This window comes from Tinamus guttatus, unplaced genomic scaffold (assembly GCF_059628265.1).
Source record: "Tinamus guttatus ecotype Peru unplaced genomic scaffold, ASM5962826v1 Tinamus_guttatus_pri_ptg000732l, whole genome shotgun sequence".
Taxonomy (NCBI): Eukaryota; Metazoa; Chordata; class Aves; order Tinamiformes; family Tinamidae; genus Tinamus; species Tinamus guttatus.
Genome location: NW_028289266.1, coordinates 234,783 through 246,256, shown reverse-complemented (window position 1 = coordinate 246,256; position 11,474 = coordinate 234,783). Strand labels below are relative to the sequence as shown.

The 11,474-nt window shown below is 53.5% G+C and overlaps 1 protein-coding gene across 1 annotated transcript; it reads right to left on the bottom strand.

The window, feature by feature from the left end:
• Positions 1-7,645: 7,645 nt before the first annotated feature.
• LIMD2 (LIM domain containing 2) lies at positions 7,646-10,280 on the bottom strand. The gene is made up of 4 exons (XM_010220207.2): positions 10,219-10,280; positions 8,688-8,732; positions 8,341-8,480; positions 7,646-7,870 (listed from the first exon to the last, which is right to left on the bottom strand). Exons 1-4 carry the CDS (start codon positions 10,258-10,260, stop codon positions 7,711-7,713), a joined length of 387 nt encoding a protein of 128 aa, XP_010218509.2. The 5' UTR covers positions 10,261-10,280; the 3' UTR covers positions 7,646-7,710.
• Positions 10,281-11,474: the final 1,194 nt, after the last annotated feature.

Genomic DNA, 11,474 nt, shown 5'->3' with positions numbered 1-11,474 from the left:
CCCCTGCTTCATCTCCCTAGGACTGCTAGGGATTAACCAAATCTCTTCTGGAAGGGAGTTCTGCAGAGCAGCTTTCTATTGCACCTGTCTCTTCAGCTGGTAAAGTTTTACCATCCCTTAAACCAAAGATAATTTAACTGGTGCCCAGAAACTAAGTTACTGAGTCTGGGAAAACCTTATTTATTTCCTTTAGTCCAGGCCCTAAAAAAAGCTAGGAAAATGGGTTTCTTTTTTTTTCTTTTTTCTTTTTTTTTTTTCTTTGAGGAGAATTTGCTGGACACTAGTTCACTTCGGCACAATTGGATGGAACCAAGCTCAACCCTTCAGTGTGTGCGTTTTATTTTCCAGATGTGCAAGTGTTCATTTAACACTTCCATAAAATGTTATGGCCCTACTTACATAAGTTTTTGTACAAATTAAGTCAAAACAGTGAAACAAAGGTAAGGAGAACTTGTAATGTGTATTTCTAAAATTAACCAAGAAGAAGGTTGCGGAGATCCCCAAAGAGATACTGGCAGAATATGTAGAAGTCATTCTGCATTCTAAGTGTGCCACATCTCTCCTAGTCGAGTTCCTGGTGGCTTCCCAGCCTCAAATACTGTATGTTGGTGCACAAATAAGCCTGATTTCACTGATAAAAAAGTAGTGCTTTTTAAGCACTGTGGATCCATGGATTAATTATAAGGTATCTGTGTGAAAAGAAACTGGGAGAAGCAAACTTTGCATGAGCCAAAATGTTGCTTTACAGAGCAGAATTAAAGGTGCTCTGCACTACTATCGGAAAAGCTTGAAAATTGCTTTGGTAGTGCAGTAAAATTAACAGGAGTTAATTTTAGGTAAATGCTCGTAGCAGGGAGACTTTAATGAAACAAAAGGTGCTTGAGCACATGATAAATGATGTGTTGAATTTAAAGGCAAAAACAAAGCCCTGGAAGGGTCTAACAATCTGAAGTGGTTTTCCTGTGCCAAACTCAGAGCAATGTATCCGCAGTGAAAGCAACTAGTGTTCAGCTGGTTTCACTTCTGGGCTCTCCTGCACTACTACAAGGATGCACTGTTTAGGTTGCAGGCACTTAGGGGAATATTTTTTTTTCTTTTTTCTTTTTTTTTTATGAAAGCCCTTGTTCCATAATTTATTTAATTCCAGTGAAAGCACTTCCATTGGTCTTTCCAAAGCCTGGAACTCGATCCCAAATTGTCCCTGTGGCCTGACTTTTGGCCTGCGCTTCGTTGCCACTCGCAGCAGAGGGGAGCGAGGGCCCGTCCCTGCCCTGGCCTAGGGAGCGTTTCGCAGCGCGTTGCTGCGGCCGCCTTCGCTGCAGGGCAACGCGGGATCCTTCCCGTGGTCGCGACACAAGTAGGGTGGGCAGCGCTCTTCAACCCTTGAAACGAGCACCTCAGAATACCAAAGATTGCAATTTCCTCCCCGTTGGGGCTCACCCTGCTGCCGGGCCGCGGCAGAGGAGACCAATGCGTTTTGGGAGAATGGGGCACGAGGAACCGGTGTCACTTCTAATGTTTCGAAGCAACTCAATCCTCAGGATCCCTTGTGGCTTTTACCTCATATGTATCATGGGAGGCTGTTCCAGAGCAGAGCAAAGAGCATCTGAGGGGCTCAGTCCTTTCCCCACCAGAGCTCCTGGTCCTATCCCAGAGCTCTGGAAAAATCCCACCACCTACGCTGAAATGTGCCTACTCTGTGTATACACTTGTATCCCACTCTGCATTAATGCAAGGAAATAGCAATTGTACAGCGAGAGAGAACGTGGGGGGCCAGCTTGGACTTCTTGTATTCCAGTACGTGACCCGTTCGGCACAGGAACAAGCCAAAGCATTACTTGTATGTTTGGAGATGCACTTTTATGAATGTAGTTTATATCGCTCTTTTTTAGCTCTTTTTACATCATGTAAACGGTGATGCCTCATACTTTTTTTTTTTATTTATATCGTAAAAGATCATATTTGGTGATTTTTATATATATCGACTCGACTGTTACAGGGTGGGGGGGGAGGATGGGAAATAAATTTGACGCCTTTATGAATTTAAAAAGGAAAAAAAAGCAGCTGGTTTTGCAGAGAATTTGCTGATGGTTTATAACGAGTAGAGCCAAGCCAAAATGCAATCTTTGTTTCCTCACAGCCCTCTTTAATTGTGGAAAAGGAAGATCTGGATTTCTAAGCATGCTGCTGTGGTGGATAAACTTAGGGTCTACATTTACACCAAATTTAGCCAGTCTCCTAACGTGACTCTGGGCATAAATGTAATTATATCCTTAAATTGAGTTACATGTGGCCTCTTTATCCTGGCAGAACTGGGAAAAAAAATGGGAATAATGTCATTTGACGTAGCAGAGAAGTGCCAGGCTGACAATAAGCTCTTGTGTCCCCTCCAGATGTCATTTTGTGCTTTCAGCTGCTCCGTCCAGGGAGGGAGATGCTGTGAATATTGTATATGGAGATCCTCAATGGAAAGCACTGCGGAAATGCAGAATATTCTGTCTAGGAGGCTGAAAAAAAGAGAAAAAAAATCCCTAGCTGGCTGTTATCCTGAAGCAGTTGTGATTGTGAGCTGGACAGGGAAACATCTGAAATTCCCATTGGAAAGGAGCTGGAGAGAATTGGGGATCGACTGTCCCCAGGTTTGTTAGGAAACAAACTGCTCGCATTTTGGGCTTGGCGTGACGATTCTGGGCATTCCAGGTTATTTGCTTGTTCTCCAGGAAATCTGATCTTTTCTTGTTGTAGTTGCTGTAACTTGCAGCAATTTATCTTTGTGTTTTTTTATTGTTTTGGTTTTTTTCCCACACACATTTTGGGGTAGTATTCCAAAGGACTCAAATATGCTGCAAACAGTTCCCTTTGCCATTAGTTACCAAAACAAATCGATTCAGAGGGAAACTGGTACCTGCTCAGGTGACACACGTTATTTCCAAGTGCCAAGAGAGCCGAGATAACTTGTGAAACCTCAGTAAATATAAATCCTGCTGTATGAGCTCTCCCTGGTAGGCAAAAGCCTTGGTACCTGCCCTTGGAGCTGGGAGGCTGCAGCCTGTGTCTTTATTTTTTGGATAAACATGGGTGTCCTCTGTGTTTTAGTGGTGTTTGGACTTCAGCTCTTTAAACCCCAGACTTGCTTAGGAGCAGATTTCACCGAGCAGCTCTGAATTTCCCAGTTGGAAAAATAGCTGTGCCTACGAGACGGTTCCGAAAAGGAGGAGCTTGTTATCTGTGGGTATGAGTCTGCCATAAGCTGAGCAGAGCAGGGAGAAATTGCTGTAACCTGGATTGTGCAGAAGACCTTGAACCAGTAGTCTATATATACCGACCGGGGGCTTGCAGTGCAAAGCCAGGCCAATGTATCGTTTTATTTACAATAAAATTATCATTTATATGAAAGCCTTTTGAGTGCTTGCTTGCAGTTCAGTGTATCTCACTCCCTGTGTAAATGGTGCCTCTAGATGAGTGATTAAGTCAATTAACTAATTTTTCACCTCACCAGGGGGCTGTGCTTGGCTGAGGGAAGAAATTTCTTTTCCTTTCAGGAACTTATTCTTTGAGAGAGATGGAGGAATGTCCAATCTGTGAAGCGTTGCTTCTGGATCGGGTAAGTGTGCGTCCTCTGTAACTGCCTCTGTCTGGATCCTTCCACTCTCCCTGATGTCACATTGTGTAAAAATAGCAATGACCTCATTTCACCTTGCAGAAAAGTAGCTGGACGCCTTTGCTAGTTCTTCATGTGAAGGTCCTGTTGATGGAGAGAAGACGAGTTTTGCATTTGGACTGTGCTATGGTGCTGACTTCTGTAGGCCGGGCCAGCTCCATAAGTGTTCTTGATTCATCGGTGCCCAACGGGAGTCATCATCAGGTAGGGAGAAGGGACCTTTATAGGTGCTACCTCATCTTTCTGGAAAACAAACATCGGAAGAAAAAGTGTCCCAAAGCAAAGCCTCCTGGCAGAGGTGAAGGAATCCGTTTAGTTTTGCCTTGAGCGCACCAGGGCTTTGGGAGGAGATAGCTTAGCTGTCCCACAGTAAGGCAAAGAAATGGATGCCCAGGTTTCCAAATATTTTTAGGCTTGATTTTCTTCTTCTTTTTCTTTTTTTTTTTTTTTTTTTTTTGCTGATTACTATCTTAGGAAAGGACAGAAATAGCACTCCTAGGAAATTCTTGCTCAAGTGCTGTCTTTTCCCTGACACTGTCTGTCTTTTTATGAAGCTCCTTGTCTTCAGCGTCTTAGTCACTTGAGCAGTGGTTTGGATACCAGCGTGTTCCCTTGAGATGCAGGCCACAACTCTGCAATCCCTTTTCCCAGGCCAGTGTGTAGCTAGTTACTATGCCAATTAAATATTGAAATGCTTGTTAACGTAAAGTATAAACAGATACGAGTAAATGGGACAAGAGGCTGATGCAATAGAAACTCCTGCAGATGCAACAGCTACGTGCATGGCCAGAGCAGATGAGAACCAGACAACTGAAGCTGTCCCAGAGCAAAAATGCTGTGTGGCACTAGAAATAACCGCCTCCTGCTGTTTCCTAATGCCCTCCTTGTGTGTGCTAGAACCTGAAAATCCTGCTTCTGCTGAAGGAGGAGCTTAGAAACTCGCAGGCCCTGAAAACCACTTACCTTTGCTTCAGGAGGCTCTTCCCACAGCTGGCGCCTTCACTCCCCTTTCTGCTGAGCGTATTCAGTGGTAACTTCTGCTTTATGAATCTTGAACCCACACCTTAGGCCTGTACCAAGCTCTGTTTTCTCACCCACCCCTCAACCGCGTGGCTCTTACATTAATGCTCTTTTCCATGAGTTCCGAGTTGCGTGGTCCTGTCCTCACTTCTCCTTAGGGGGCTGGGAAATGGCTGGGAGCAGGGTTTGAAGATGACAGTGCTCAGCAACACACACAAAAAAGACTAATGCCTAAAGGAATTGCTGCTAAAAGTCACCTACTGCCTCTTTGGTTTTGGGCTGTGTCTGTTGCAGGTGGCAGTGATGCAGTGTGGCTGCGGGAAGGGTAAGCTTTCCCCGTAAATCCAGTGCTAGGCAGTTCTGACACAATTGTAAATTAAAATCTTCCAAGAGGCTGGTTATACTACACTACTGTAGCTATTTCTATTGGGATAGCAAAGCCTAATCTAGGAACAGTATTTTCTGGATTTAATCTTGCTTGGGTGTGGGTGTCTTGCTTTTTTTCCTAGGAAATGCTGGCACAGCTCACTGTCATGTCCCTTATTCTTCTGGTGCTGATCTCTGCCGAACATGCTCTATCTTGTCCAAAACTGGATTTCTGGATGGTATAGATATAGACAGATTATTAATATTTTCCCCAAAATTATCTTTCATTGCATGAGTCTTGACTTGAATTTTAGGCTCTCTAAAGGGTTAGCTTGTAAGCCAAAAGGCAAGTAGGTAACAGCAGCTGGACTTGGCTCTGCTGCCTTGTCAGGCCTCGGCGTGAGCTGCTCCGACTCCTTTTCCTGGGATATTTGCTACACTGCTCGCTCTGTGCCGGAGCAACATGAAGAAGCCACCGCGGGGATGAGGATGGAGCCTGGAAGGATATTGGGGTAGTTGGTGTCAGCACGCCCGGGTGTGAGCAGCTTCCTCGGCAGGGTCTGTGGCATCTTTCGGCCTCGCTCTTGGCCCACCTGCCAGACGCCGCCGGCTTTGGTCCCTGCGTGGCCGCAACGTCCTCGTCCACGGCAGCGCTGTATGGTGCTGTGCAGTGCCGTGCCGTGCAATGCCGTGCAGTGCTGTGCAATGCCATGCTGTGCAATGCTTTGCAGGGCTGTGCAATGCCACGCAGTGCTGTGCAGTGTTGTGCAGTGCCGTGCCGTGCAATGCCGTGCCGTGCCGTGCCGTGCCGTGCCATGCAGTGCCGCCGAGGTTCAGCAGGGGGAGCGCAGGATGCTTTCCTCCTCCAGCTGCCTGCTGGCCCCGTGGAAAGTAGGAATAAAGCACGGGAGCGATTGCTGGATAGCTGCAGCCGCTGAGGAGCTGTGGTCCCGCCGCCCCGCGTGCTGCTTTCCCGGCTGGATCACGCAGCCGCACCGGCAGAGGAGCCTGAGCATCCTGTGCGCGGGCCAGTAGCTGAACACGCTCAGCACCAGCCCGGCACCGGCTCAGCCTGCTAGCGAGGGGGTTAGGAGTGATGGCACTTGCTGAAAGATTGAGATTGCCAGCGAGGGTGTTGCAGTGCAGAGTACCAGTGTTTGCTCTGAACAGGTCTGTGTCCTGCCCTGCTGCTCCTGGGAAATGACGCATTGTCATTTGGTGTCACCTTTCAAATACATTAGGCAGGTGAGATAAGCCCAAAACGTTGTTTAAAACTCCTTCCTGGGTGTGTTACTGCCTGGGTTCCCCTGTGTGTTGGTCAGGGAAGCAGAAGTTGCCATCAGCTGCTTCATGAGCAGCAGCCGTGCTGGGAAACAGGGCTGTGTCAAACCTTTCTCTACCTCTGTGTGAATGTGATAGTCACCTGCCTCACTGCCCTCCTTGAACCCTGGGTCACCTTGCTGGGGCACCCCGTTATGGTGCCAGAGGCGCCCAAAATTTAGGAGCTGGATTTTCTTTTTCTCCCTCCCCCACCCAAAGATCTTCAGGCATCGCTTCTTGAGCTTTGCATGTCATTTCCCTGCTGTGCAGAGAGGAGCAGCCCCTGCCAGTGTGAGCGAACGGGGAAGTGAAGCCAGCGAGAAGCAGGAAGCGAAATCGAGGAGGCCGCTTTCCATTTCTGCTGCAGGAAGGGGCCAGGCCCCGAGCGGGGCCCTGAGACGCTCCGCGGCGCGGTGAGCACTTTGCTGCTCTTGTGTTCGGTGTGTTGAATCACACAGGGTTCAAGCCAGTTTTCCAGTTGTGTGGGAAGGAGGGAGGTAAACAATCATGCATATAGACCCACCTGCTTCCCCTGGCTCATGCATTGGATGAAGCTCTGGGCCAGTCCCCAGCGGAACCGTCCACTCCGGCGTGATGTTAAACACACGGGACTAGCTGTTTTGAGCCTCCATTGGCTGAGACTCTTTCACCATCGCTGGTGGGTAGGAGGCAAATCCTAACCCCTGCGCCCACCTCCCCAGGGCCCAGGAACACAGGACAAGACAGGGAAGGCTCAAAAACCTTGTATTACAAAAATAAACGAGCGCATGGCGCCGTGGCACGCGTGAAGCTGCCGTGCCAGGCTCCAGGGCTGAACGTACCAATGAAAGGCAAATATAAAAAAGACAGACACTGTTAAACAGTCGCAACATCCGTAAGGCTGAACGATCCCAGCTGAACTGAGCTGATGCAAACCAAAGGTCCCCTGTGGTGGGAGCCCCAGCGATCGGGAGCGTCGGGACGGGAGCCCGCAGTGCCCCAGAGGCTGCGCTGGAGCCGGCTCTGACAGCCCCCAGGTTTCCTGCTCCCGGTTGCAGGTGGGAAGGGGGCCGGGGTCCTGCAGGGGAAGCCGTTTCTGCCTGATCTCATCAGGGCAAGAGACCTGCAGGGAGGGCTCTAGGCTTGGGGCTGTGCCCTGGTAACCTCTGCCCCATCCTTATGGCCCATGGGACCCCTGCAAATGCTCCAGGAAATGCTCCAAAACTCCCAGAGCCTGGACCCAGGCTGCCTCCCTCCCCTTCCTGCCCACGGGCTCATGGTCGCCTTTGCTTTACATCAGCTCAGTTAGCCCCTGGCTCAGCACCGCTCTGACGGGGCTCCGGGACAGGGGCGGCCGGCCCCGCTCACGCCGACTTGGTGCCGCTCTCCACCTCCTTGTGCACCCACAGCTCCTTGTGCTGCTTGCGCCCGAAGCCCTCGTCGTAGTTGCCTTTGCTCTTGAAGAGCTGTTGGAAGTGGGGCTTGCAGTAGAACTCGCCGTGCAGCGCCGCGTAGCTGCCCAGGCTGCGGGAGGAGCAGAGCTGTTAGCCAGGCTGTCCCACGGGGAGCGAGGGGAGAGAGGAGGAGGAGGAGGAGGAAGGAGGAGGAGGAAGGAGGAGGGCGTCCCACGGGGAGCAGCTCTGGGCAGAAAGGACCATCAGAGGCTGCTCTGAGCATCCTTGGAGGTGTGTAAAGCAGCGGGGCCTGGCAGGGCAGCTTGGCTTTCATTGGGCACGTAAGCGTCTCCCAGGAGGAAGCTCTGGCAAAGCTCCATGTCACCTTAGCCTGCTCTAAAGGGCCCGGGGAAGCAGCAGAACCTCGATTTTGTCCCCTGCTACTTACATATTATACAGGGCAGAAGGGTCAGGGCTGGCTGTCCTCCCTTCCCCTTCCCCATGGTCTTTGGGTGCCCTGCTCAGATGGACGGGGTCTGTAGCTGCCCCGTTCGCGGCAGGGGCTGCGAGGGGTGGCTGCGGTGCCCGCCGGCCGCTCACCTGAGCTTGGTGTGGCAGTGCTTGCAGCAGAAGCAGGCGTTGTGGAAGACGAACTTATCGGCCACCAGCCTCTCCATGGGGTAGACGGTTTTCTGGCAGGCTGTGCACATCTCCTTCACTTGGGCCTTCAGGCTGAAGGACTGGGCAAGAGGAAACCAAAAGCTGTGATGCCGTCATTGGGGGATCCTGTGCCCATGTCCCACCACCTCCCTCTTTTCCAGCGTTTTTGCTGGAGCGCTGGTTAACACGGAGCAGCCCCATCCACGCTTGCCCACCCTGTACCGCGGTGCCGAGAGCAGCCTGGGGCTCCTTCCCCCCTTGCCGCCGGTCAGTAGGAGGCCAAGTACCTTGGAGCGCTGCACGGAGCTCCCTGCCGCGTTGCTCTTTGCCTCCTGGGGAGGGAAGGAGAGAAACCGGGATGAGAGCTGGCACTGAGCAGGGCCCTGTACGGCAGAGCAGCCAGTCCTCTCTCACGCAGCTCCGCTCCCCGGAGCCACCGCATCAGGTACGTGCAGCCGCAGAGCGCTCCGCTTCCCCAGGGTCTGCACGGCAGGCGCCAGGGCTGCTCCCTCATGGAGGTAGCTCGGAAGCCAGTGGAAGCAGCCGGCTTCGGCATCCAGCTCAGCCCAGGTCCGGGGCCGGCGGAGCAGAGTGTGGGGACAGAGCTTTGCAGGGCCGCGGCGGCGTGAGCGAGGCAGGGCGGCTGCGGCACGAGCGAAGCAGGATCGCCGTGGCGGGAGCAAACCTGCGCCCACGCCAGCCCGCAAGGCTCTGCATTGACAGCAGCTCTTCCCCTTTGGGAAGCTCCATCTTGCTCCCTCAGTCACCTCTTTACGGGAGGGCTGGAGAGCAATAATTCGCCCTGCTGCCACCGTTATTCCTTGCTCTATGGTAAACTGTCCCCACCTCTCCGAGGACAGAGCCGGGGTGCCCCAGTGCACCGGGGCGCACGTTGTGCCAACCGGCTCTTTGCGCTTGAGTTCTTCACTGCTCCCGCTGCCCGTGCCTGCGCTGTAAGTGAGCTGGAAAAGCTCCTGCGACCCCATCGCTCTGCCCCCAGACTGATCCCCTGTCCCCGCCGCCCTCTCCTTCCCCATCGTTCCTCCTCGGTATTTTTGGAGACTGCCTGAGACACACGCAGGAAGCTCTCGCTTCACCGCGCTGCCTCCCCAGACAGTTCCCAGCTGCTCTCCTCGGCTGAGGTCAGCGACGTGATTCGCATCTCGCTCCCGCTAGCACGAGGCAGGAGGAACAAGCCAAAGTCAACAGCGACCTGGGCAGAACGGAGACTCGGCGCCTGTAAAACCCGCCGCGTCCCCGGGCCCTGGCGAAGCAGCCGCAGGTGCCCTCCGGGGCTGGGGCTCAACCGAGCTGAGCTAAGGAAAACGCGGCCGCTTTGAAGCTGCAGCACATCCGCTCCCAAGGCTCCAGGCGATGCGGCGCTGCTCGGCAGCCTCCTGGCTCCCATCGGGCGCACTATCTATTTCATATCTGATATATCCTCCCTCGGGGAAGGGCCGCATCCTGTCCCAGCAGGAGATGTTCTTGAGGCTTTTTGTTTTTGCAGCTCCGATCGCTCGGCTCCTCGGCAGCTCGCGTGCTCGCAATTGTGATCGCGGAAAGCCATGGAAACACAAACAAACAGGGAGCAACTCGAGACACGAGCAGGGCGAGCGGCTCGGCATGGGCTGGGCCAGCGCCTGGACTCAGCGGGCTCAGCGAACAGCACCTTCTGCTGGCACATCCCTGTCCCCGGTTCACTTGAGTAGCGTGAACTGTGCGTCCATCACCCAAAACCCCAGTGGGCCCCCATTGGCCCTGCCGACAAACCAGCCCGGTTTGCAAATTCTCATAGAAGCCACAGGGGCTGCTACGTACGTGAGCTGGGGGCGAGCTGGCGGGTCCCTTGGCCTGGAACATGGTTCCTTCCCCTCCTCCTCCTCCTCGTAATGCTGAGGCTGGTGCTTGTGGGTCTCCAACGCAGGCGTCTTGCAGCACCTGGAATGGAAACGTCAGTAGGAGCGTGACTGGTACGTGGCCCTGGTGCGTGACACCAACACGGTGGGGCCGTGCGGGTTAGCGTGGGGTTTTGGGGAGAAACCCAAGGAGTTTAGGCCTGTCTGACCGGACCCGTGGAGGGCAGCTGCAGCTGTGGGTGGCTGCTCGAGGACCGCGGAGTTTGACAGGTCTCAGTGTAGTTCTGATGCAGCACAGGAAAAAAAAAAAAAAAAAAAAGAATAAAACACCAAACAGCAGCATAACAAACCAGCCCAAGTGGCAAGAGGCAGATGAAAAAAACACCGATGGCTCCTTGGGGGGTTTCCCCGTTATGCTTTGCCCTCAAAACACCCATAAAAGGTCAGGTTTGCTGAGCCCGGAGCAGCTGCACGAGGCTGGGACCGGTGCAGGGGGGCAGCAAAGCAGCCCCCGGTCCTGGCTGGGGCCTCCCGAAACCTGCGGCTGCCTCGGACTGTCCCGGGCAGCCTCCCTGGTGCCCGAGGGCTCGCGGGGCGCCGGGAAGCCCCAGGGCAGCAGACAGGCCCGCATGGGGGTGCAGGGTCAGGGCGCGGAGCTCGCAGGAGGCGACTCGGCCGTGAGGAGGCCGCGGGGACGTTCGCGAACGCCTGGCTTTGGGGGCAGCCCAAGTCCAGCTCCCAACCACGCAGGTCAAGCGCTCAAAATTAGCGACCGCATTTGGAAGCGCCGCGGGGCCTTTGCTGGAGGCCGGGGGACCCGTGTCCCACCCCGTCTCCCCGCAAACCCTCCCCAGCCTCCCCTGAGAACCTGCCTCCGATGCGGCCGCCGCCGTTTCCCGTCCCCGCCGCAGTTTGCTTGTTATTTCCTGCGGCGCGGGGCGGGCTCAGGGGCCACACTGGGCTTCGCACAGAGCTCGAGGAACCCAGAAAAGCCCTGTGCTCCCTGTGCCGGCCGCATCCCAAAGGCAGAGGCACAACCCTTGGCCTCTGCACCAGCCTCTCGCCCTTTCCCTTCTCCTGCAGCTTCCCTTCCTCTTCCAACTCTTCTTCCTGCTACTGCCACCTGCTCCTCTTCCTCAGTTTCCCCCTCTCTCCTTATCCCCCTCTTCTGCGGTTGCACTCGATGACCTTAAAGGTCTTTTCTAACCCCAGTGATTC

Coding starts and splice junctions, on each gene's coding strand:
- LIMD2 (XM_010220207.2), bottom strand. CDS start 10,260: ATGTTCCAGGCCAAGGGACCCGCCAGCTCGCCCCCAGCTCAC. Junction 8,481..8,687: donor GCTCCGTGCAGCGCTCCAAG/GTACTTGGCCTC, acceptor CCTCTTGCCCAG/TCCTTCAGCCTGAAGGCCCA. Junction 7,871..8,340: donor CACTGCCACACCAAGCTCAG/GTGAGCGGCCGG, acceptor CTCCTCCCGCAG/CCTGGGCAGCTACGCGGCGC.